The sequence below is a fragment of the Mastigoproctus giganteus genome, chromosome 4, assembly GCF_048544385.1.
Source record: "Mastigoproctus giganteus isolate SK-2022 chromosome 4, ASM4854438v1, whole genome shotgun sequence".
NCBI classification, from domain to species: domain Eukaryota; kingdom Metazoa; phylum Arthropoda; class Arachnida; order Uropygi; family Thelyphonidae; genus Mastigoproctus; species Mastigoproctus giganteus.
This window is the reverse complement of record NC_143578.1, coordinates 108,557,538-108,585,049: the sequence shown is the minus strand read 5'-3', so window position 1 is coordinate 108,585,049 and position 27,512 is coordinate 108,557,538. Positions and strand designations below refer to the sequence as shown.

Below are 27,512 nucleotides of genomic sequence, written 5' to 3'. Positions count from 1 at the left end.
TTATTTGATCTTATGAGGAAAGCCTTGTGGGTAAAGTCTAGGCTTGAGAGACACTGCAAGGGTTACAGGGGAAGGGTTAGCATAGTCAGCTGGCCTTAGTTGATAGATAAAATTTATTTTGTAAAGGTTATTCATATAAACAGAGGAGGCACAAAAGGTTTTGTTAATGCCACTGAGGTGAATTAAGGGTTCCACGTAAATGCTAGTTCACAGTAAGGGAAGTCGACACAAGATTGGCTCAGGTCAGGAGCATGAAACAAATTTACATTTGCAATTTGCACACTCAGAGCATATTTGCAGGCAACCATTAATAACCTTGAACACTAAAAAGGAAACTGTAATAGAAACAGAATCCTTCATCAATCGAAGACCATATGGAAAAACACTTTTAAGTAACTATAAGGGGTGCATTAGGATTTGCTAAAAGCAATAAAGAAAAAAACTTAATTTGTCTATACAGTAATGCCATGCATATTGTAAACAAATTAAATGAATTTACGCTTTTGATCAGATCAAGTAGTTGAGCTTTCTGAGACATGGTGCCATTGTAGAATGGTTTGAGCAAGCTCAATGCTGATGGGATTCTTGCTCTTGTTCAGATTAAGCCTCTGAGGAGACAAATTCAAATTGAGGAAAGACAATTGTAGAATAGATGTGCGGAAATTTGCATTTAGCCAGCGTGTGGTTGATAGTTGGAACAAAGTTTCCTCTGCCATAGGTTGACAACTTAAATAAGTTCAAGGCAGAACTAGACAAGCATTTGGAGTGAATGGTGAAATGGGAAGATTTTTTTTTTTTTTTTTTATTTGGTCGATGCTATATAAGCTTACTTTCTTGCATCATATGCCTCTACTAATGCTAATCTGATAAGAAATTTTCGATGCATTTTATACAAGCTGCTAGGGAAGGCACGTGGAGTCCTGTCTGATTTATAAGGCTTTTGCTAGTAGAAAGAGAGAAGAACATCTTTAGCCCTCTTAAAAGGTGGTGGAAGGGATAGAGGCAACAAATGATTCTTGCACTGCTTCTATTAGAATGTGCAGCAACCTGGTAAGCAAGGAGTCAGGGATTTTAAGCACTATCATGGGTTATACTGGCACAAATAAGTACACAGGCTGTGTTAGGATGAATAAGAGTGAAAACAGGTGTATATATATTTGCATGTACACCAATGCGAGGAGCATAATAAATAAATTTGATGAATTTGAAGTGCTGCTCAAGTCATCAAATGTAGACATTGTGAGGATAATCAGAGACATGGAGTTAATCAGACATGAGGGATGCAGAGTTTTAATATGGGAGGTAAATGTATATAGAAAGCATGGATGGGGGGGGTTATGCTGTTAGTTAAGAAGCATATTAAATCTAAGGGAGTGCATCCAGTTATATTAATTGGATGCCCTCCCTTAGATATGGGTGACCATGCAATGATGAATCAGTTTGGTGAGAAAGCAATTGGAAAACAAAAATGAGAGTATGAGTGTATTATAGGGCTAATGACTGATGGGCATAACAAACAACTGTACAGAGAAATAGTCACCCATTAAATCAGAATTCTTCTAATGAGAGATTTTAACTTTCCAAATATTGACTGCAACTTGCAGGTTGCTCAATCACACACTAGCAAAGCTTTTATGGATTTATTGGATGACTGTTTTCTACAGCAGCCTGTTAGAAAGGCAACAAGAGGAAGAATATTCTTGATCTGATTATCAGCACTGATTCTTCATGTATTAAGAATCTGCAGTAAAAGACCCATTGAAGAGCAATGATAAAAATGTACTGATATGGAATTTACTTAAAGACAACTACTCTCAATGGTAAAGAGAGGGGCTTTTGCTTTTGTAAGGATGACTATAGTGGTCTCAGCCGGTTTTTATATTCTTTGTAATGGACATAACTTATGATGTTATCAACAGCAAATTATAAATAGGAAGCATTCAGGGAAGTTTTTCGTTCCATCTAAGAAATACTGTCCAAGGCTTAAACCTAAATGGATGTCAGATTAACTGATGAGATTGGTGGCAGAGAAGAAAATGCATGGATGCATATAAAGTAACAGGTGATACAGAAGCTATGGTAGATATAATCTAGTCTGTAATCAAGTCACAAAGAGGGATTGGGCAAAATAGGGCAGATTACAAGAAAGTCTCTGGCGAAGAATGCAATGAATAGCAGTAGAAGGAAGTCACTGAATCACATTGCTCCACTTAATGTTGACTGTTACTGTTGTTTATCCTACGTAAGTTGTTGACAAATTGATTAGGTATTTTCTATCTACAATCACACAAATAAAATAATCTAGGGCAGTGTTTCACAAACCTGGGGTCTACGAAACCCTGGGGGATCCGTACACCAGTTCCGGGGGGGGGGGGGTGGGGGGGGGGGGGGGGGGTGGTGGGTATATGAAATAGACCCTTTGGAACTGGTCAAATTATTTGTTCTACGTATAGCAAAATTGATGATAAATGAAGTTATCATTATATATTTATGTAAAAATAAGAATAAATTTGAGTTGTTTTAAAACATAAAACTGTGAATTTTCTTTTCAGAAAAACCCAGTGTTCTACACACACACACACAGAAGAACATATGCATATAATATATAGATATAGGGGTCCACAAACTTTTTTTTTTTTTTTCATTTTTGAAAGGGTCCATAGATCTCAGTAGTTTGGAAACCACTACTCTAGGGGAGAATGATACTAGAAGGTTTTCAAACTCTAACAAGAAGCTAAATGATTTTGTGATAACTGGGAGAGAAAATGGAAGAGAAATTGTTGAAGCTAAACATGAAAAATGTGCCTGGGGTGGATATGGATCTAATGAGTTATATTAAGAGAGGCAGCAAAGAAGGTAAGCAAATCCTTAGCCATAATTATGAGAGCATCTTCAGATTCAACGAAGTCCTTAAGGGCTAAAGATGTGCAAATGTATCACAATTGGCAAAGGGGTGATTAGAAGGTGACATAAGTAATTACAGACCCGTAAGCGTAACTTTTCTGGAAAATTAATGGATTCACTGGTTAAAGAATTAATGCAGGACCACTTTGACATAAATACAGTTATACTGCAGTCGCAGCATGAATTTGTTAAGGGGTGATCTGGTTTGACCAATCTGATTGGATAGAATGTTGCAGTAAACAAAGCAACTGGATGCAAAAAAATTATTTTGGTATCATAAACTTGGATTTCAGGAAAGCTTTTGTTATTGTTGCCCATAAAATGCTGCCGTATAAGAAGCAGTATGGCATTTAGGAGAAGTTACTGCTATGAATAAAGAGAATGTTATATGGGAGAAGACAAGAGTGGTTATTAATAGACACTGCTCTGTACTGACTAATGTTATTAGTTTGTTTGTTTGTTATTTGGTTTTTAGGAGCATTAGCAATTAAGGCCATATTGCTCCAGGTATATCCGGTGGTCATTCCCTGATCTTTCCACATCCTCCGTATTTGGTTGTTGTTATTTTGTTATTTGGTTTTTTTTTTTAGGAGCATTAGCAACTAAGGCCATATTGCTCCGGGGATATGCGGTGGTCATTCCGACCTTTCCGCATCCTCCGTATTTGGTGGTCATGGGCTCGAACCTCGGTCTAATCAAGAAGCATGTGCTACGCACTGCTGCTGCTCCTGCCCACCTCGCTACGGATGCACCTCCGTATTTGGTGGTCACGGGCTCGAGCCCCGGTCTAATCAAGAAGTGTGTGCTAAGCACTGCCACTCCTACCCACCTGGCTATGGAGGTGGCAATGTTATTAGTGGAGATAACAAGGTTTCGGTGCTGGGCCCATTGTTATTTTCTATATTTTTTAATACTTGATGAAGGTATATTAGGCTTAATCTCTACGTTTGCAGATGATACAAAGGTTGGAAGGGTGGTTCTGGTTGATGACTGTAATTAAGGTAAACTACTGCAAGATCATCTAGAAAAATTAGGCAGATAGGATGAGAATTGCGATTTGAAGTTTAACATTGACAAATGCAAGGTAATGCATATGGTAGCAGTAATCCCAGATTAGGAGCTTAGAAGGGAATTGGCATTCTGTGAGTTATCAGACACTCAGTCTAAAACATTGATGGATCCAATAGCATTCTATTTTAGAGGATTTAGGAGAAGTCCTAATTCACAAATATATGTGGTCTCAATTCTAATCCCAACGATGTCCATTTCCACTTGCAGTCTGCCAAACCCCCATGTACTTTTACTTTTTCTGACAGAATCTCACTTATTGGTTGATTCAACTACTGCTCATCTCAAATGCCCAAATTATTTCACTGTATGATTCCTTTCGCCTCAAAGGTGGTACTTGTGCATATGCCCGTTCCGATATTCCCTGTCAGAGACTTGGCAATTTGGAATCTCCTCTCTTTGATCTTCTCTGGCTTAAAATCTCTCTAACTCATTGTGTCAAATTCATCTGTTTTCTCTACCGTACTCCCAACTCCACTAATCACTTGGAGCTCTTTGACTTCCTCTCTTTGCAACTTGACTTTCTCCAGTCCAACATTCCTAACAGTGAGGTAATTTTCCTTGATGATTTTAATGTTCACAACTCCAGCTGGCTTCCGTTTTCTAGTCACACCGATCCAGCTGGACAAGATGCTGAGGCTTTTGCAATTACTAATGACCTTGCACAGATTGTTCATTTACCTACAAGAATACTGGACAATCCTAACCATACAGCCAACACACTTGATCTTTTTCTCACAAACAACTCTTCAAATTACATGGTCGAAGTGAGAGATCCTTTAGGCACTTCAGATCACAACTTGGTAATTGTCTCTTCTCCAATGGAGCCTTTATCTCATGGCTATTCCCAAACTTGTGTTGTTTGGCATTACAAGAATGCAAAATGGGATGACCTGCGAGATTTCTTTTCTTCTTTTCCTTGGTCGGATTACTGTTTCAAAACTTCTGATGTCAATGTTTGCTCAGATCGTGTCAGTGAAATTATTCTTGCAGGAATGGAATCCTTTATCCCACACTCCACTTTAAAATATCATCCTTTATCTAAACCTTGGTATTCCAATAAATGTGCTAAGGCTGTTCAAGAGAAGAACGTTGCATATCGTAATTGGCTTGTTTCTAATTCTTCAGTTTCATTTTCTGCCTACACCAAAGCTTGCAACAATTGTAAAGCAGTTATTAATCAGTCCAAACTAGAGTTTAAGAGGCTAAGTGTAGAAAACTTGCTTCTTGCGCCGAGCATTCTGGTCTCTTGCCAAAGCTGTTGGCTGGAACTTTTGCCCATCTCTGCTCCCACCTCTGTCCAAACCAGATGGTTCTGTTGTCACTTCAGCCAAGGATAAAGCTGACCTGCTAGCATCCCATTTTTCTTCCAACTCATGTATTAATGATCTTGGTAAAACACCTCCCACCATTCCCAACACACTCCATTCAATGCCTCCTGTGGTCTTCCGTCAAAAGGATATCAGAAGGATTTTGATGAATCTTGATGCTAAGAAAGCTCCAGGTCCTGATGGTATTTCTCCACTTGTTCTCAAAACCTGTGCTCCTGAACTTACTCCTATTCTTTGTCACCTTTTTTCACTTTCTTATTCCAAAGGTGTTTTTCTTCTGCTTGGAAATTTGCTCATCTCCAGCCAGTTCCTAAAAAGGGTGACAAATCCCTCCCATCCAATTATCGTCCCATTGCAATTACTTCTACTCTTTCTAAAGTAATAGAGAAACAATTAACGACCAACTCTTAAACTACCTAGAAACCTTCCGTCTGATCAACAATCACCAGTATGGATTCTGTCAGTGTCGATCCACTGGTGATATTTTGGCTTATATTACCCATTTATGGACTAATTCAATGGAGGTTCAGTGAAACACAATTAGTTGCTCGACATCTCAAAGGCTTTCGATCGTGTTTGCATAAAGGTCTTCTGAACAAGCTTCCATCTTATGGTTTGCCAACTGTTTTTAGTAATTGGTAATCCAGTTTTCTCTTTGATCGCTCACTGAGGGTGATGGTAGATGGCTCTCTGTCTTCTAACTTCTCCACTAATGCCGGTGTCCCTCAAGTTTCAGTTCTTTCCCCCACTCTTTTCCTGTTGTACATTAATGACCTTCTTCCATTAACTGGAAATCCTATCCATTGTTTTGCTGATGATAGCACATTGCATTCCACTTTTCATTTTGAGTAACCTTGCCCTGATCAATCAGCTTCAACTTCTCGAAAATCTGCTACCAATTCCTTAAATGCCGATCTTCAGGTAATTCTCCAGTGGGGCAAAGACAACTTAGTTGATTTCAACCCTTCTAAAACTCAATCTTGTCTTATATCTCGCAAAAAGGATTCTTCTGCTCCTATGCTTATATTTAGTGACACTCTGATTTCTAGGCAAAATGATATATCTCTTTTGGGGATTACCCTGACTTCTAATCTCTTTTGGCACAAGCACATCACAACTATTGCTTCCTCTGCATCTAAAAAACTTGGTTTTCTCTTTCGCTCTCGGCGTTAATTTTCTTCCAAACAGCTGCTCTCTCTGTATAAATCGCAAATCCGCCCTGCCATGGAATATTGTTCCCACATCTTGGGTGATACCCTGAAAACCTCTCTTAGGCTTCTTGATTCCATTCAGATTAATTAATGATTCATCTCTAACAGAGTCTCTCCACTCGCTGTCTCCTAGATGTACTGTTTCTGCTGCATGCCTCTTCTACAGATACTTCCATGGGCACTGTTCTTCTGAATTGGCTTCTATAATTCCTGCTCTCTCTCTCTTTCAAAACAGTCCGAACACGTGCCGCCACCAGCCAACATCCATTTACTGTCCAACTTCAAACTCACAGAACCAACTTTTCATCTTCCTCGTTTATTAATTCAGCTGCCGTTTTCTGGAACAACCTTCCTTCATACGTATTTCCTGAAAATTACAGTCTACAGAAGTTCAAGTCCAATGTTAAGAAATATCTTCTTTCGTCTTTTCAACCTCCAACCCAAGCACGGTTACTAAGTACTATAGGTTCTAATACCTCTTGTGTTTGGGATTTACACAAAAAAAAAAAAAAAAGGTCTGTTTGGCCTGCCTCCCTAAAATCCACTCATGCTCACCTTCTCAATGAGATGATAAGCCGTGTTACATCATTTTAATGGCAACAAACATGTACAGTGGTTTTCTTCAACACGCCTGGTTAGCGTGAAGAGGAAAAGATCAAATCCTCCAGCACATGACAACACGATGAAACAAATGGCCCCCAGTCTCCAGTGGCTTTCACTCCCCCTCTTGTGGCAGTAAGCGAATCAGAGTGAAAGCAGAGTGCAAAGAATCTCTGGGTATGACCAGGCTGCCATGCATGGAAACCGAATTTGGCCTGTTATAACGTAAGATCACTCATCGGTGAAGATAGGATATTAGAGATGGAAAAGGAATTAGAAAATGTGAATTGGAATATCATCAGTTTGGCTGAAACAAAAAGAAGAAATTAATCACTTACAAGTTTATCAAGTGGAAATCTGCTGAACGCCAATTGAAACAGTGAAAAGAGTGAAGGAGGAGTTGGCTATCTGGTCCATAAAGATATTAAAAACAACATTTTGGAATCCAAAGGTACATCACCAAGGGTGTCAAGACTATTTCTCAGGATTTCTAAGAGGTGCAAACTAAAGGTTATGATGATTTATGCACTAACATTGAGTCATGATGATGAAGAGATTGAAGAAATGCACGCTGAAATTGAGAGACTTCTAGATGAACAGAAAACTTGCATCGCTGTTATTATGGGGGACTTTAATGCCAAGGTTGGAAAGAGACAAAACAGGGCAGAAAGGGAAACTATAGGAAAATTTGGAATTGGTGAAAGAAATGAAAGAGGTGAAAGACTTGTGGAATTTGCAGAATCTCGAGGAATGTAAGTAATGAACACTTTTTGCAAGAAAAGGGTGAACAGAAAGTGGACATGGAAGAGCCAAAATGGATTAACAACTAATGAAATTGACTTCATCCTCACTATTAATAATCCTAAACAAGGTATATGTTGGATATATAATAAGTATATAAGGTATATAATCCTAAACAAGGTATATGTTGGATATATAATAAGTATATAAGGTATATAATCCTAAACAAGGTATATGTTGGAAGTGATCACAGAATGCAAGGTACACACTTTGATATAGATGTAAGAAAAGAAAGGAAAAAACTGACTCGAGTAAATAATACAAAGGTCTTTTAGATAACAGAAGAGGAGAAAAAGCAGTATGTACTGGAAAATTTGGGAAACCCTTACAGGACCAAGATATCGACGAGGAATACAACTTTCTGAAAGTGATAAAGCCCAAGAAACCAATAGGTAAAACGAAATCCAAAAAAGAAAAAAATAGTCAAGAAACACTTGTCATGATGAGCTGAAGAAGACAAATGAAGAGCAAGATAAACACTGACAAGGAAAAATTTGAGTATACTGAGTTATGCAAAGCCATTAGAAGGGGACTCAGAGAGACATAAGAAGATTTAACACAAGAAAAGTAGAACAAGCATTAAGGGAAAACAAAGGACTTAAATAAACAGCCACGAGCACTAATACAGAAATACAAATGATACTGAAACTGAAGAATAGCGATGTTGTACTTATAAATAGCACAGAAGGCATAATTCAAAGAGCAGAGGACTACTATAAAGAATTATATAAGGGGTGAGGGAATGATGCCAGCAGTGGGGAAGATGGATCACTAATTAGCAACACATACCACATAACTGATATCCTTCTTGATGAGATATAACATGCATTGAAGAAAATGAAGAACTAGAAAGCCCTGGGTGAAGATGAAGTCACTGTAGAATTGTTAAAATTGGGTGGAAGAGACATTACACAGAAACTGGCAAAACTCTTCACAAAATACATTAGGAAAGGCATGAAGCCTAAGGAGTGGAATAATGCAATCATAATTTTGTTGCATAAGAAAGAAGATAAATCAGAAATTAGAAATTATTGACCAGTTAGCTTGTTGTCCACATCTACAAGTTGTTCCCGGGGTCCCTCCGTAGCCAGGTGGGAAGGAGCAGCAGTGTGTAGCACACGCTTCTTGATTAGACTGGGGTTCGAGCCTGTCACCACCAAATACGGAGGATGCGGAAAGGTCAGGGAATGACCACCGCATATCCCGGAGCAATATGGCCTTAGTTGGTAATGCTCCTAAAAACCAAAATAACAAACAAATAACAACAAGTTGTTCCCAAGGGTCATTAATAATAGATTAGAAAGAATACTTGATGAGAATCAAACAAAAGAGCAAGCTGGCTTTAGGACAGGATTCTCAACTGTGGATCACCTTCACTTAATATCACAGCTAATGGAGAAAGTAAATGGATATAAAACACCATTATGCCTGGCATTTGTGGATTATGAAAAGGCATTTGACTCCATAGAGCATAAGGCAATGTTTCGGGCACTGGAAAGACAAGGCATAGATCCCCCATATATTTTGATTTTGCAGAATATATATATGAGCATGCTACTTCCTTTATTGACTAGACAAAAACAGTAGCAAATTTAAAATTTTGGAAAGAGTTCGACAAGGAGACACAATATCTCCGAAGTTGTTTTTTCTTCACCCAGCAGTTGAATTTCCATTCATCCAGCAGATCATTGATTGTATGAACAGACTTCCATCTGTTATTGTGGCAGTAAGTGTTTTTTTTTTTTTTTGGGCTAGTGATTTATAAGCTTGCTCTCTTGCATAATTTCTGTTACTAATAGTAAGTCATTACATAATGGTCTTAGTATACATATTGCTACTGCAATGGCACTAATCCATAATTCCGTATAGCAAAGTTTAGTAACTGACTCCATATAGATATAAAACTAAACAATAGTGGTACCCGAAAGAAATTTAAATTTCTAGATTCTGATTTAAAATTTTATTTCCAAGTGCCACTATTGTTTAATTTTATATCTGTATTTCACTTTTTCTGCAAGCTGTTTCTTGCAACTTTGCCTATCTCAGATTTCTTGCTCTCTTTTAAGGCTGCTTTTTTTTTTTTATAGTTTTCAAATCTCTTTACCTTTATTTGAATTAGAGTAATAAATTATGTTTCTAGAAATTTCTTGTCAATTCCGGTTTTTAATTCCTCACCTTCGTAGTGTCAACTGTAAAGTTCACAAGCCATTTTCAAAAACATCCTTTTAATCCTTGTAAAAAAATTTTATTTTGTTTATGAAAATTTTATTTTCATTTTTATTTTTCATTTTTGTTTATTTCTGTAACAAAATCTTATATTCTCATTTTTATTTTACTAAACTTACTAAATTTTTTTTTTATTTACTAAACTTATTGTTAACCTCCAATAATTTCACCCATGAAGGAGATTTTACCAACAAGTATTTGGGGTACCAATGGGCAGTTCCATAAGTGGACATCTCTCTGAATCTTCCTTCTGGAAATAGAGAACCACACAATTTCCAAGTGCACACTTTTCACAAGAAATGCCACAAAAACCAGTCAACACTAAAACATATCACAAACCTAAAAATAAGAGAAAATATTTGCATTTTGACAGCTACAGACCCCTTTCTCACAAAAAACCAATCTTAATATTGCAGTTCAGCAACGCTTTCAAGTATTTATCTATACAAGATGATTGTAAACAGAAAATTGAATCACTTAAGAACAGATTCTCCAACTACAACCAATCATGACAGAGAAGAAAAATGCATGGGATGCATATAAATTATCAAGTGACACAGAAGCCTATGGCAGATATAAGATAGTAATCAAGTCACAAAGGAGATTAGGCAAGCGAAGGAAGATTATGAGAAATCTTTGGCAAAGAATGCTAAGAAAAACAGCAAGGACTTCTTTACTTATATAAACTCTAAAAGGAAGGGATGAATCAGATTGGTCCACTTGATGTTGGTGGTTCGACTGTTGATGATCCTGCTCATATAGCTAACAAACTGAATGAGTATTTTGTATCTACATTCACACAAGGAGTTGTTTAGGGAAGAAAATGCCTGAAGTTTATCAAACTGTAACAGGATGCTTAATGATTTTGTAATAATAACTGAGAGCAAAGTGGAGGAGAAATTGTTGAAGTTAAACATAAGAAAGGCTCTTGTGGTGGATGGGATCTATCCAGTTATATTAAAGGAGGTGGCAAAGGAACTAAGCAAACCCTTAGCCATAATTATAAGAGCATCCTTGAACTCAGGGGAAGTCTTACGGACTGTAGATGTGCAAATGTATCCCAATTCAGAAAGGGAGAATGGAAGGGTGACATGAGTAATTATAGACCAGTGGAGTCACTGATTAAAGATGCATTGCAGGATCATCTACACAAGACTGCAGCAATAATTCAGCCACAGCATAGGTTTGTTAAGAGAAAGTCTTGTCTGACAAATTTGATTGGATACTATAATGATGGAGTTACAAAGGAACTGGATGCAAAAAAATTTTGATATCATATACTTGGATTTCAGGAAAGCTTTTGACACTGTTGTGCATGGAAGACTACTGTACAAATTGGAGCAGAATGGTATTAAGGTTAAGTTGCTACAATGGATAAAAGGGTGGTTGAGACAGAGTGGTAATCAATGGACACTGCTCTTCGTGGACTAATGTTATTAGTGGAGTTCCACAAGGTTCGGTGTTGGGCCCACTGTTGTTTTGTATATTTATCAATGATATTGATGAAGGTATATCAGGCTTAGTGTCGAAGTTTTCAGATGATACAAAGGTTGGCAAGGTTGTTAATGACAGTAATGGCAGTGTGCTACTGCAACAGCATCTAGAAAATTTGGGCAGATGGGCTGAGAAATGGCAACTGAAGTTTAACATTGACAAATGCAAAGTACTGCATATGGGTTGAAGTAACCTCAGAGGAACATACCAACTGTGTGGTACTACACTTAGGATGATAGAAAATGAAAAAGACCTGGGAGTAATTGTGCAGTCAGATATGAAGTTTTCTGAGCAATGGAACTGCCAGAGCAGGTCATGGGGTTTTGTCAATGATATACAGGAATTTTTGCTAGCAGGGAAAAGGAGGTGATTATCCTTTTGTATAAGGCAATGGTCAGGCCACACCTTGAGTACTGCATACAGGTCTGGAAGCCTCATTTTAGGAAGGATGTAGATTTGTTTGAGCATGTACAGAGAAGGGCAACAAGGTTTATGAGGAGAACGAAGGAGTCCTCTTACCAAGAGAGGCTTAAGTTCTGCAAATTGCAGTGGCTGGAGACTAGGCACCTGCGCAGTAATCTGATTGAGGTGTATAAGGCCTTGAATTGGTTGAGCATGCTGAATTCTGATGGGATTCTTCCGCTTCGTCAGATTATGAACCTAAGAGAGCATAAATTCAAATTGAGGAAAAACAGCTATAGATTAGATGTGTGGAAATTTGCTTTTAGTCAGCAGGTGGTTAATTGCTAGAACAAACTTCCACTGTCATGGAAGTTGATAGCTTAAATAAATTCAAGGAGGAACTGGACAAACTTTTAGAGGGAATGATTGTGTGAATTTTTTTTTTTTTTTTTTTTTTGGATGATGCTACATAACCTCATATGCTTACTTATTATTATTATTATTAGCCATATGGTGCAAGGAAGCCTGAGGCTTATGCTGCATCAGCCAAAAAAATTTCCAAGTTACCCTGAGAGAGAGAGAGAGAGAGAGAGAGAGAGAGAGAGAGAGAGAGAGAGAGAGAGGTAGATAGGAATCACCACGTAAGAGAAGAATGGTATCCGGTTCAGGATCCTGGGTGTGCCATGGCCATACTCACCAGATGGTGAGCCCCTTGGGTTCACATGCCTCTATTACTATTACTGAAATGGCTCATAAACAGTGCCTTAAATACTGCCAAAAGAAACAGTAAAGAAAAACCAAAATCAGAAGTGATGAAAAAAACAATGGCTTCCCATATGTTGAAACATACCAACAACCTTTGAAAAAAATTTACAAAGATTCCAGAGTAAACAGCCTTTGTCAGCTCCAAGAAACTATGGGCATACCTTAAAAATTCAACAAAAAATAATTAAACAATCAATTTCAATCAACAAGAAACAAACATAGTTTATGCAATTTCTTGCACAACAGACTGCAATTGTATATATATATAAGCAGCATCGTTACATAGCACAATCCAAAAGCAGTTTACAAGTAGCCTCAAATAATAAAGAAAAAATAGACCATACAGAAAAAATTAGTTCTGAGTTGGTAGTTCACCACTTAGACACAGGACATTACCCATCTTTTGAAAACACCATAATATTAGACAAACTAGACACAAAATTTAAGTTAGAAACCAGTGAGACTCTAACAATAAGATCAACAAAGAGGTCAATAAACATACATAGACCAATAATAATTTCTGAGGAATGGGATCTAAAACAAATATCCTACAAGTTCAAATTTAATAACAAAACATAACACCCCCTCCCCCATCCAGGAACTCTACTAATAGGGGTGGGTCATTCAGATCTGAATGGGCGGGTCATTCAAAATCTGAGTGCGGGTCACGCATTCAGATTTACAACTGGAAACTTTCATATTCTTTCTTCAAAAAAACCCTCTAAGCCGTTCTAAATCTCTAAATTTTCAAATTCCTAAACTATTAATGAAATATGGGGGGGGGGCATAACAACTCGTTGGTCATAATGTTTTGGCTCATCAGTGTTTATGATCTTTATTTTTACAAAAGTGATATATATACAGTATACCCTTCACAACAGCAATGCTACGGTTTTTACATTGGGTTGTGGACAATGGCCTTGGGGAACGGGGGCCCACATCGAGATTTGGATTCATCCCCACAGGTAACAATAAAATAAGTTTCCAAAATTATTTGTAATATATTCATACAGACATACTTTTCGAATCATTTACAATATATTCATTATTCTTTTGACATTTTTTACAATATATTCAACATTATTATACTGCCCATATTAATGTGGAGTTTTCCTGGTTGAGGTTAAGCTATGAAGGATCTGTCTCCAATATACAAAGGGTACTAGGAAAGTTTTGCAATATGACGCAACAATGAATCGCAGGAAGCTACTTGTTGCTGCATGTTGAGACATGTTCATACGTGCATAGTAGCCGCCGCGCCAAGTCGATGGGCTCAGTTATTCATTAGTAGTGAGAGTGTAAAGTGCTTGCGATGGCATCATGGTCACGAAATGAGATAAGGACAGTTTTGCGGTATAATTTTGTGCGTGGTTTAACCATAGACCAGTGCTTAGAAGAAATGACTCTTGCACTAGATGATGATTGTCCACACCGTACAACGATATTCAGGTGGTATAGAGAATTCCAAAGGGGAAATTTCACTCTGGAGGATTCTGAGAGGCCGGGAAGGCCACGAACATCAGTTACGGAGGAAAACGTTACTGCTGTGAGGAAAATGCTTGACGAAAACAGGCGAGTGACCTACCAACAGATAGAGGATACTTTGGGCCTAAATGCACCAGCAATTCGTTCGATTCTGCAAGATCATTTGCACGTGAAGAAACTTTGTTCTCTCTGGGTGCCGCATCAACTGACTGAAGAGCAGATGACACGACGTGTGACTTGGTGCCGGGAGATGTTAAAAAAGTTTGATAAGGGACAATCTCGGTATGTGAACAACATCGTGACAGGTGACGAGACTTGGCTGTACTATTACGATCTACCGACCAAGGCTCAAAACAAAGTGTTTGGGTCTTTGATGATGACGACACACCCGTAATTGTCAGAAAATCCCGATCTGTAAAGAAGAAAATGATAGCTGTATTTTTCAAATCGAGTGGAACTGTGGAACGTGTCGTTTTGGACACGCAGAAGACAGTCACAGCTAAGTGGTATACTGAACAATGCCTGCCTAAAGTCATTGGACCTATGAAGAACCTGCTGCCAAAGTCAAGAATGGACACCTCGTACCTCCATCACGAAAATGCTCCAGCTCACCGCGCCAAAGCCTGCACTGAATATTTGACCACGACAGGACTGAAACTTCTCGAGCACCCTCCCTACAGTCCAGACCTTGCTCCCTGCAACTTTGCACTGTTCCCGCATGTGAAAATGAAGCTAAAAGGGAGGCGGTTTTCCAGTGATGAGGACCTTCTACGGGCTTGGGACAACGAGTGTGGTTTACTCCCTAGTGAAACTTGGCAGAACTGGTTTAAAGATTGGTTTCGGAGGATGGAGAGGTGTATTGAATGTAGAGGAAATTACTTTGAAAAAATTAAATAAACAAAGCTGTATTGCAAAACTTTCCTAGTACCCTATGTATATATATCCCAAGGTTAGTTTTGAAATTTTGCACTCTTTTCCACTAAGACAACATCTATTTATTTAATTAAAAGCTCTCTTGACATTTTTTTTTATCTTTTTTTTTTTACTTTGAGCATAACTGTCAATTCATCCTTTTTACTCATTTAAATATCATTGATTCTCTGTTTTTTATTTTTTTAATTGGTTTTTAAAAGGCAGAGCAAAGAAGACTTATGGAACTTGATGCTGAATGGGAAGCAGCACAAAAGAGACAAAAACAAGAACAGGTAAAATTAGATTTGGATAAGTGTCTTATTACCAGACTACACAGAGAAGCCAAGAAAGCAAAGGAAGATTTGCTTCTTGATCTTCACTTTTTGAAGCAGATTGAAGGGTTAGATGAGAAAGAAATGCAAGAAGCTGCTAGAAGAAAGGTACCTGAATTAATTTATTTGTATAAAAATAAATCAATAGTTCATTTTAAGGCATATTAAACTAACTAATAAAAACCAAACTTTTACAATAAGGTTTTACAATTTTATATGTTGCTTTTATTGCCTTGCAAATGCACCACAGCTATTCACCAGGTTGGTTGTTTTTGGGATGCTTGGTGCATCAGCTACTTTGGTCATAGTGTGCTAGTTCATGTAGTTCTTATTGTGTATAATGTTTGTAACTGTATCTCCTTAAGAATAATTTAAGGAGATACACTCTATTACCTCTGCTTGAGTGAGATTGGCTAATTGCAGCCTCAACTGAAGAGGCCTTTAACAATTTCTACCACTTTCTTTTGGGATATGAACTCATTGTAACAAGTTCAAATAAATGAAAAGTTGGCAAACCTACCATACTGCCACAAATGACCATTGTGTTGGTGTGTTACAAAAAAGGATTGAAATAGATAATAAGTAAATTGAATTATCTACATAAAAATTAATAAAAAAAGAAAAATTATCAGATAAAAAATGAATTAATTCTGCTGATTACAAAGCAAAAATTAAATTTGATTAAAGTAAAAGAATATTACAATTAAAATTAAATTACACATAAAAAAAGAAAAGTTATAGTCAACAATAGGCCACTTGGATAGTCGATAGGGCATTGGCCTATTTTTTCTATTCCAAGGAAAATTCAAGCACTTGCACAGTCCTCTTGAAATACTCATCTAGGAGGAGTATTTTACTGGCAGTTTTGCATGCAAAACTGCCAGTAAAATACATGCAAAACACAAACTACTTTGCCAATTTAGTTAATCATAAGGCATTGTAGGAGTGTCAGCGAGTAACAGAATTCATTATCTGTACCTTTTATCAATGGTGAATTTTGAGGATATCTACATCCAAGGATTGGACCATAGGAAGAATATGGGTTGAAAGTAAATGATTTGAAAGGTGAATTCTGTTGATGTTGGATCAGAACCAGGTGTCTTCAGAACTGGTATCAAATTGTGTAGATATGCACATCCCAGATATGTATGGCATAGATCTAACTGGTAATCAGCTTGAGGTTGCCTAGGAATCTTCTTTTTGCACAAGTGTAGACAAGTATTCAAGTATTTGTGTTTGTTAGGCTGGATCCAGGGTTTCCCCTATACACCGCAGTGTACTCTAAAAGCATATCGCTGAGCCGGCAGAAAAAAAAAAAAAAAAAAAAAACTTTTCAAGGAAAGAACAACTAATAAAATGTTTGAACCCGTTACTGTGTGTAAGTGTGTGTTCTGTTGTATGTTGTGTGCCGGCTCCTGGCATTTCGCAGTCTGGGGGCAGAAGCAATTTCCTTCTACCCCCAGACTCCCGTCCCTAGCCACGTGGAGGCAGCCAGGAACAACTATACTTCATACTGATGCAAAACATCAAGAATAAATGGGAAGGACTTAGTAGGAAAATAGTTAGAAGAAAGAAACGGAAGAAATAGGTTAGAAAAGGAAACAGAAGAGGAAAAAAGAATTTCCTCAACACTAGTGGCAAATAATTAAAAACATTTCAACAAATATTGCTTTAAAACTCTTACTATTACAAAATATTATTTATATTTTGTTATATAAAATCTTCCAATTGAAAGCAAAAATAAGTAAGTATATTCAACTACAGTTAAGTTAAATTTGATTCAATAACACCAATTAACTTATTACAACAAAATTCAGCAACTATTGGAACAACACTTAAGTAAATAATTACATTTACCATTTAACTTAATGAATCAACCACCAGCCCGAATGGGGCTGAAATTTACAAAATCTCAATTTCTCAGAAGAGATATACATATATACAAAACTAGAAAACAAACACAGAACAGACTCAAAAACCCAAAAACAAAACCAGGTAATAACTGTAAGTTACAATATAATACAAAAGTTCTAGAAGAGTTAAAACTTTGTTACATATTTACATTTAACTACGAGCTAAGACATCTCATTTACAACAGAAGTACAAGAAGAAAGACTCCACCCTAACCAGGGCAAAACAAAAACTGTGCATTATTATACCTAAAACACAAGAGTTAGATTCCTAATGGTGTCGATGTTATCTAAGAACTATCTGACATTAAGATTTTCCGACGTTTGAAAACCTTATCCGCAAAAGTTGAAAAAGCCCCAAACAATTCCAAAGAGGAAACCAAAAGAGGAAACTCAGAAACATCAAACACGTTTGTTATTAATTGAAAAGGAAGCCGTAAATCAACATATAAAGGACAGTCTAATATTATGTGTGGAACTGTTTCCAATTCACCACACAAACAGTTTGGAGAGTTAGCAAGACCGAAATGAAAAAGCTTAAAATTAATGCTACCGTGCCCAGAAAGAAGAAAGGTGAGATATAGACCTGGCGTAAACCAGGGAAAGTTATCCCTAGTAAAAATTTCTACTGTAGGTTTAAAACTATAAGTTACTCTTCCTTTTGTATTAAGATTCCAATCCTGTTGCCAGGAATCTTTAAAGAGTGCTGTCAACCTTTTACATTCCTCCTTATAGGTAAGATCCAAATTGTTAGAATACTGGTTCAATTGGACAAGAATACCTCGACTTTTATGGAACATAAGAAAATTTTGAATAACCTCATATTGAATTGGTAATTTCCCAGTTAAAACTAACAGGGCTGGGGTAGAAATGGTTCTGCAAGCACGTGATGTTGCTAAAAGGAAAAAACGTTGCGCTTGTATAAGATACTTTGCAACCATAGTTGTAGTACATTTACGGCCCCAAGCACCAGCAGCATAGACAATAATCGGGATAAAGATGCATCTGTAATATGTTCGAAGCACACTGGATTTTAAACCAGAAGTACATCTTGCTATATGAAGTATTTTGCCAGTGAGGATTTTAATTTTCTTTAGCAAGTATTTCGCATGCTGGACGAAATTTAGCTTATTATCCAGCATGACTCCTAAATATTTGAAAGAAGTTACAAGGCCAATAGAATTATCATTAAGTTTTACGGTTGGTGGTCTGTTAACAGCTAGCCGCCCCTTCAACAGCATCTGCTTTGTCTTTGAGACTGAGACCTCGAGCTTATGCAGTTGGCACCAGCAGTCAAGATCAAGGAGTGCCTCATTGGCACGTTCCTCCAATTCCAACCTGGAATTACCAAGGATGAGAACGACCAAATCATCGGCGTAAGCAACTTTATGTGTATATGGTAGATTTTGAGTGAGCCACCCATCCAGAACAACGGACCAACAAATTGGTCCCAGAACAGAGCCCTGGGGGCAGCCACGAGTAACCTGTCTCTTTACAACTTCAAAGCCAGAGGAGACAACAATGTTACGGTTTGAGAAATAACTTGATATTAACCTGTATAAAGGAATGGAAACCTCGGCCTCCCGAAACCTCGCGAGGACACTTTGCCACCATAAGGTGTCAAAGGCCCCCTTGAAGTCTACAAAGAGACCAAGGACATATTTGCTATTAGAGGCAGCTGTCAAATCAAGGGTGGCATTAATGGCATCCACCGTTGAGTACCCTTTCCGAAAGCCAAATTGATTACGTGCCGAAAGAGAATGATTGTTATAATAAATCTGAAAACGAAGTGAGATTAATTTTTCTAGTACTTTGCTTAAAGCAGGAAGTAAAGCAATAGGCCTATATGAAGTAACCATATTTGCCGGTTTGTCTTGATGTTTTAATAATATTTTCAAATTTGCTACCTTCCAAGAATCAGGAAAACAACCACCAGCCAAACAAGAATTCAATAAGTCACTAATGCAAGTCGGGCAAAGCTTCCAGATTCGCTTCAGTATGGACACCTCCATCAAGTCCAGACCGGGACATTTGCCCGAATTAAGTGAACTGATGGAGTTGTCGATTTCAAAAATGGAAAAAGGTTCCTCAACACTTGAAGCAGAGTAACAAAGATGATTCAATCTTAAGGAAGTCTGCAAAGGACTCTCAGGAACGGTGATATCATCCTTTATTATTTCTTGTAAAATGAGAGTGATGGATTCCTTCCAAGAAAGAGTTTCCGTGAGATCTGGTTTTAGGATTGAAGAATGGATCAGACCAGGGTGAATCTTCTCAGTAACCAGTTTGAACACAAAACCCCAAGGGTCAGAATTTAAGTTTTTTGAAATTAGATCATCCCAAGCTTTTCTCTTACATTTATATATAGTATTGAAATAAGTTCTCCTTGATGTTTTATACTGTTCGTAAAAAGTCTGTATTTCCGCCTGGGGTCTGTGTGAACGCTTAGCCCTTTGAAATTTTCGCCTTGCAGAGCTAAAAGCTTTTCTCAGGTTCGAGAGCTCAGACGTCCACCAAGGGACGGAAGAAGGGGAACGAGAACATTTCTGCAATGTAGAGTCACAAACAAAAGAGAATAACTTCATAAATTCTTCAAGATGGGAATTAGTGTCCAGAGAATTCAGAAAAGCAATACAGGTAGGAGTAAAAGTATCCAAAAATTTTGCATCAAAAAGTGACCAATCTATATTAACTGTTCTATATCTGGGAAAATCAGCTGTGTGTCTGGAAGGGCCCAAGGAAACGTTAAATTTAATGTGGAATACAATGGCATTATGGTCACTACCGGACCACGTGGGCTGAACCGACCAAGAATGAATGTTACTGCCAAAGGCTCTGTTGGTAAGAGTTACATCAACACTGGACTGTCCGGAAGCAGAAACAAAAGTTGGAGGTGAATACGGAATGTTCCAAACCGTTAAACCTTTAGAAAAAATTAACTCCTCAAACAACTCACCCTTAAGATTTGGAGGAAAAGAAGACCAGAGCGACGAAGAAGAATTAGAATCTGTCATAATTAGTAGTTTTTCACCAGCTAAATGCGATAATACGTGGTCCAGATAGATTAAAAAAGGCTCAATTGGCTGTACACCTTGTGAACAACGCATGTACAATGATATAGCATAAAACTTTTCAAACGGACCCTCTATGCAGGCGCAGGCAGCAAAATTAGAACACAAGGTATTAATTTTAGTAACAACCAATGAGGGGTCAGCCACCACCAGGGCTGCCCAAACCATAGCCCTGGCATTCCCCCCAGTACCAATATGCTGTATATAAGAAGAGACTATTCGAAACGAAAAAGGAAAGCCTTTAACCAAACCCTTTACTGAATATAATTCTTGTAAACCCATAAACGAAATCTTTTTATCAATTGCAATTTTTGCTAAGTCATTAGTAACCGAAGCTGACCTCTGACAATTGAGTTGTATAACTTTTAGCGAAGGACTAAAAGAAGAATGGAGGATTCTATTGAAAATTAGTTTTTGAGCGAATCAGCTCCTGTGCTCGAATAAATTCCGGGCAGCTAAGATCCCTATAAGAGTGTTTACTATCCTTTCTCCTCACCTTACAGTTAACGCAGCAAGGGGGGGAGTCTTTCTTAGTACAATTGTCAAATTGGTGACCTTGATCACCGCAGTGACCACATACATTAGCAGTTTGTTGACAAGTTTTTGCGGAATGACCATATCCTAAACAACGAAAACAGCGCGAAACAATGGTAAAGTCCTTTACACTGTGGGCTGTCCAGCCCAAGAAAACTCTACAATCCGAACTCAATAAGCAGTGTCTCATTTTCGGGGAAACCTCGAAAACTAAATGACAAGTATTTTTATTTTTCGAGCCAAACCTGAATCTTACTTTAGTATTTGTTTCAAAATCCTTTTTATCAATTTTATTACAGAGATTTTTCTCAAACAAGTCATCCAAAAAGTCCTCATCTGAGGAATCCCCAGGGATGTCAAAAACTACCAAGGTTGGGTTTAACTTCTTAGGATGTTCTATGTGAAGATCGCAGTCCGCAAATTTACCACAATTCTCCAAAGTACGGAGATCATTCTCAGTAGCAGTCTCTATTACTATCCCTTTCTCCCTTAGCTTTCGCACTGATTTAATCTTAACCTTCTTTAACTCTTGCTTAAAATCCGAAGAAAGGAGTTGTTTTACATCTTCGCTTGACGTTACCGTACTGTTTACGCCAGCTTTGACGAAGAGAACGTGTTTCGATTGAGCACCCGAAGGTGGAGGGGCTAGAGCTGGACCAGTTTGAGGTCTTAAATTAGTAGTAGTTACTGTAGCAAACGTGGATGCTGTCGAGGGGTCTGAGGAAACAGACAAGGGTTTGGAGATTTCATCCAATTGCTGCGTCAGCGTATCCAATTTTATTTGGATATCCTTCAATTGGTTATCTTTAGCCAGCAAGCTGGCAGAAACATCCTCAAATTTAGTCAAAAAGTCTTCCACAGTTGCAAGTTTTGTACGAAGTTCTGTGATTTGGAAATCCTTTGATGTTAATAGTTCCTTCAAATAAATATTATCTGTAGCTGCAACCTGCAAAGAAGCAATCTCCTCCTTAAGCTTTGAAGTCGTCTCAACGTCTTTGGCAGCGAAGTCGTTGAAAAATTTCTTCTGTTCCTCCAAAGCAAAGGCCAACTTCTGAATTATCTCCTCCACACCATTCCAAAGTTGCCAAGATGATGTAATAAACTTAGATGGAATGCCCTTATACGAATGTGAAACTTCAGAAAACTGATTCTTATAAAAGTTAAAGGCTGAAATCAATTCAGAAGGATTACTAATGTCCACAATCAAGTTCTTGAGACTCTTAGACTGAGACTCATTCAAAGCCAGAGGGCCTTCAACTTTGGAAGGAGTACTGGTAAGAATCGAACCAATGGGTCCAAACTTCTGTGTAAGAGAACTGTCCAACACTGAAATGTTCAATAGTTGGGGACACTTACCTGTATTATCATCACGAGAAGTACTTGAGCTGGTGGAGCTATCCATTTGGAATGTAATTGTACCTAAAGTTTGATAATGAATAGTTCTGTTTCTACTCACCAGGGGCGTTCAAAAAATTCACAAAAATAAGTATTTTTAATCTGAATTACCACACCAAAAATGAGCAGGATCCGCCCAATAGGTATCGAGAAAAGGGCGATTTAAGTTTAAAAAAATAACAGCCCAAACCAGCCCAAAAATAATATTGAAGGCAGGTTTGAGCAAACAAGACAATTATGCTTATATCTGAGTCCCTAATAAGCCAAAACCCCCAAAACTTTATGGAGGGGGTCTATAGGGCATGAGAAGAAAGTATACTAAAGGGCAAAATATTAGGAGCACCCAAACAAAAGTTACAAAATTTAAAAGACATAGTGATAAAAATGGCAATTCAAGTATACACAATATTTTCAAGGTAACTATTGGTTACCAAAACAAATATATTATAGTCAATGATAATGTTTATATAACAGTGCAGCCAATAATCTGCACCAAAGATAGTATAACAAGCTAAAATGGTATTACCAACAGTCTGTAATAACTCAATATACAAAAACGCTATAGGTTATAGCTACACCACAAAATGGCGACTCCCATATGGAGGCAGCCATGCAAACACAAAATGGTGACTTAACAAAAGTCCGCCAAAACTCAATGACCTTTAAGCCTATTGGTCAAAGAGAATGGGGAAGACAGTATGGCTGCCAGTATTATTCCAATTTATTTGGTAGGCAAGAGCTGAAAAAATATAAATCATGGTAATGGCTGGCTATTTGCACAAAACAAATTAATCTTCAGTACCCCAGTGCAACAATCAGCCACCCTAGAGTTCCAGAATGGTGTCAAGACCTTTAACAACCCCAAGCTTGAGGGTCAAAGGCCAAAGCAGAAAAAAAAAAAAAAAAAATTCTGTAAGTGAAGGGAAACAACAACGTTAAGTGTCAGCCATTGTTCAATGTTATCAATAGCGATAATTTCAATAAAAAATGCAAACTAAGGATGAGGAGCAGAGCGCTATCCCTTCACTCACAGAGCCAAGAAAGTTATGAGTACACTCACCATAATTTCTTTGTTATGGGGACATACTTTTACAAAGGTGGGGTGGCCTAGAAAACACTGAAAAAGATAAATCCTGGGAGACTAAGAAAAACACGTCTGAGCGTATATAGAGACCTCATGCGTTGACAAGTGTAGACAGCAATAAGATGGAATATAATGGTGACTAGCTAGTGTTTCATTAATTAAATGTCTGAATAAGATCTGGGACAGCAGCTTCAGATCAGCTGCTGTGCAGATCCTGATTTTGAATAATGGTATTAGTATACAGTATAAAAAGAGGAGTTCAGATAGCACCTTCTGTGCAATACTCCAGCAAGAATAAGTCTTATGTTGTTATTGTATGTGACTATCAGTATAATTGTTCTATTTGAGAGCAGTAGTAGCACAAAATTAACATCATTGATATTCCTATTTGATTAATAGAAAACCTCAAGAAGGTGGAACAGTGCCTTGACATTGAATGTAAAAAGTACTTTCAGGTTATGTTATGTTATGTTTGTTTGTTAGTTATTTAGGAGCATTAGCAACTAAGGCCATATTGCTCCGAGATATGTGGTGGTCATTCCCTGACCTTTCCGCATCCTCCGTATTTGGTGGTCACGGGCTCGAACCCCGGTCTAATCAAGAAACGTGTGCTATGCACTGCTGCTCCTGTCCACCTGGCTACGGAGGCGCCTACTTTCAGGTACAGGTAAGTTTTGCCTTTTCATTTTTACCATCCAAGTCACAAATGCCACTTATTTTTGTGACAGCTGTTCTTTTAGAGACTTCATAATATATTTGGAGAGGCTGGGAGAGGGTTGAAAAATAATCTGGTTATAAGGAACAAGTAGAAGAATTTAAGTATTAGTAGTAAGAGCCATCCAGTACAAAAAAAGCTTTTTTGTACACTTCTGCTGCACTAGCCAAAAAAAATTAACTACTTATGTGTTTCCTCCCCCCTCATATAGGCATCAATCCAGTTGTCCTTTGAATTTCTCCAACTCATCTGCACCTCAGCTATCCACAGAAGCAACTTATTCCTGTCATTAACAACTCACTAGCTGAAGGAAAAGGAAAATTTCACAAATGCCATTCTAGAGTGTAGTATTAATATTGTAGGGCATCAAACCATTAACCCTTTCACAAGTATACATGTATATTACGTATATTACATATCTTTCATGTAGGAGACAAAAAAGTATGAACATTGGGTTCCACTTATTGTGATCACATTGAGTTTAACATTGATGATATTAAATGGAAGAATTTTTTTTTTTATGAAATGTAAAAAGCTGTTTATCTTTACTAATCTTTATTTATCATACAGCAAAGTATGTGTAGTACTGTATATACTGTGCTAGAGCAATTCATAACCATGTTAACTGATTTCAGTATTGAAATTAAAAAGATAAAAATTTAACAAAAAAAAGCATCTTATTTTTTTTTAAAAGTCTCTCCAATATTTGTTGTTTAAAATACATAGCAATTAAATTTTCAGTATGTTCTCATATTGAAAATACAACAATTGTACAGTAATTTGTAGTTTTCACTCTTCTCTCCCTTAAGTTTTAATTCAGTAATGCTTAAAAGAAACCAAATTTCTCTGGTTGTTGGCATAGCTCTCTGGATTTCAATATCTTTGTCAGAATTTTTATTTTTCTCACTCAGTATCACATTTATCTAGCATAATACACAAATTTTGGCAATGTGGCATTAAGGATAAAAATCTGATAAACCCACTGTTGAGTGGGTTTATCAGATTTTTCAAGGACATTGCTTTTCTTGGATTAATGTTATTAGCGGAGTTTCCAAGGGCTCAGTGCTGGGCCCATTGTTGTTTTCTGTATTTATTAATGATATTTGAAAATATATCCAGCTTAATGTCTATGTTTGCAGTGATACAAAGATTTGCATGGTAGTTAATGGCAGTAATGAAGGTATGCTACTGCAACAAAATTTAGAAAATTAGGTAGATGGGCTGAGAAATGGCAAATGCAAGGTGCTTCATATGGGGAGCAGCAATCCCAGATTAATGTACCAGCTATAGTACCACGCTTGGGCACTGGAGAATGAAAAGACCTTGGGGGTGTTAATTATATAGTCAGATGCAAAGTTCTCTGAGCAGTGTAGACAAGCTTCCAGGACAGCTGATGGGGGTTTGTCAATAATATACAGGAATTTTTCCAGCAGGATAGGGGTGTGATTATCCCTTTGTATAAGTATGTAGGTCACATCTTGAATAGTGCATACAGGTTTGGAAGGCTCATTTTAGGAAGGATGTGGATTGCATGCAGAGAAGAGCACAGTTGAAAAGAGTTGGAATGGGTGCAGAGAAGAGCAAAGTTGAGAAGAGTTGGAATGGATTCAGAGAAGAGCAACAAGATTGGTAAGGGGAGCAAAAGGGTACTCTTACCAGAAAAAGTTTTAATTTCGCAAACTGCAGTCTGGAGACCAGGCACCTGTGAGGAGATCTGATTGAGCTGTTTAAGGACTTGAATGGATTGAATAAGCTAAATGCTGATGGAATTCATCCTTTTGTTCAGACTACACACATAAGAGGGCATAAATTCAAATTGATGAAGGATGGTTGCAGTTTATATGTGCAGAAATTTGCCTTCAGCCAGAGGGTACTTGATTGTTGGAACAAACCTCCATCTAGTGATGTGGAGGTGGGTAGTTTAAATAAATTCAAGGAAGAACTAGACAAACTGTTAAAACTGTTAGAGATAATGGATGGGTGAAAAAGTGGTTTTTTTTTTGGCTGATGCTGTACGATGTTGCTTCCTTACATCATTTGCTACTGCTAATAATAATAATAATAATAATAATAAGGGGCACGATGGCCCACTGTTTATGACACTGGACTACCAGCCTGATGGACCCAGGTTCGAGTACCCCCTTGGAGGAAGCAAATGCGGCTCCATCACACTGGGAGACCGGTATAATAATAGTAATAAATTAGAATAATAATAATAAATTAATTAATAGTAATAAAATTAATAAATAAATAAACATCGTGAAAGTTGCTCCAAGGGACCTACCTACCCACCCACCCCAAGGTCGGAGCAGTGGCTAAGGCAGATTGTGGCGCCATCTGGCGTCACTCCTGAGAACTACCACTGGACGTAAGTTGAAGCTAAACAGGTCCACCTCCATAGATGGATGATGTCGCAGAGAAATATTAATCACATTCCATCAAGTGTGGTGCAAGATAAAGTCACTTGCGTTCAGGCCTTAGGCAGAGGGGTCGGTCTGAAAAATCAGAGATGGTCTCCCAAGGAAGACAGTGGAGCAAGTGGCGCTGTTCCCTGTATGACTACCACAAGAGAAGGGCAAGACCATCCAGCCCCACCAACTGGAAGTGCTTCCTGTGCAACTGCGCTAATGACTACCCAGGAAGGGAGAAAATGCCAACACATGAAGTGGAGCATCAAAATGAATATGTACATCATACAAGCATACTACGAAATAATGAAGCTGGAGATCAATGTGACAATTTACAGGGCAAGACTATATACCAAGTGGCTGGAACGATTCCTGGATATTCAGGTTACGGAACAGCGAATAGCGGACCCAGAGAAGGACCATCGTCATGAAGAACCTGATAGCTACTGCAATCTTGGAAAAAATCAAGCAGAATGTGAGCGATCAGCTACAAAGGATAAAGAATACGGAACCAGAAGAGGAAGAGCAAGAAGAAATACAACCCACAGCAGCTGAAGTGGAAAGAGATAAGATCATGATGTCCAGAGAGGACGAGTGGAAGAAGGCCCTAAGAATTCAAAGGAATGGACCAATAAAGACTTATGTGATACCGAAGCAGAGGCCGAATAGAACCTTGTGGAGAGTCGCAGACCACCTCAGTCGGCACATAATACCGCATTATCTCAACAGCAATGGTGCAACACTGGAGGCCATCCACACAGCCATGTATTCTGCTGTGGTAGCAGCCAAGAGGATTAATAGAAGAGAAACGAGAGACCAACAGCAGGAGAACCGAAAACAGAAGGACCACTAGCTTGGGAAAGA

At 37.9% G+C, this 27,512-nt stretch overlaps 1 protein-coding gene across 6 annotated transcripts in view; it reads left to right on the top strand.

Moving 5' to 3' along the window:
* LOC150086983 (cilia- and flagella-associated protein 53-like) overlaps nucleotides 1-27,512 on the top strand; it is a 238,972-nt gene that overhangs the window by 128,024 nt on the left and 83,436 nt on the right. For all 6 annotated transcript variants that reach the window (XM_090372872.1, XM_090372870.1, XM_090372871.1 and 3 more), the window contains one exon: nucleotides 15,421-15,639. In XM_090372872.1, the coding sequence (XP_090228998.1) occupies nucleotides 15,421-15,639 (219 nt within the window). The remainder of the gene's footprint in view (nucleotides 1-15,420; nucleotides 15,640-27,512) is intronic.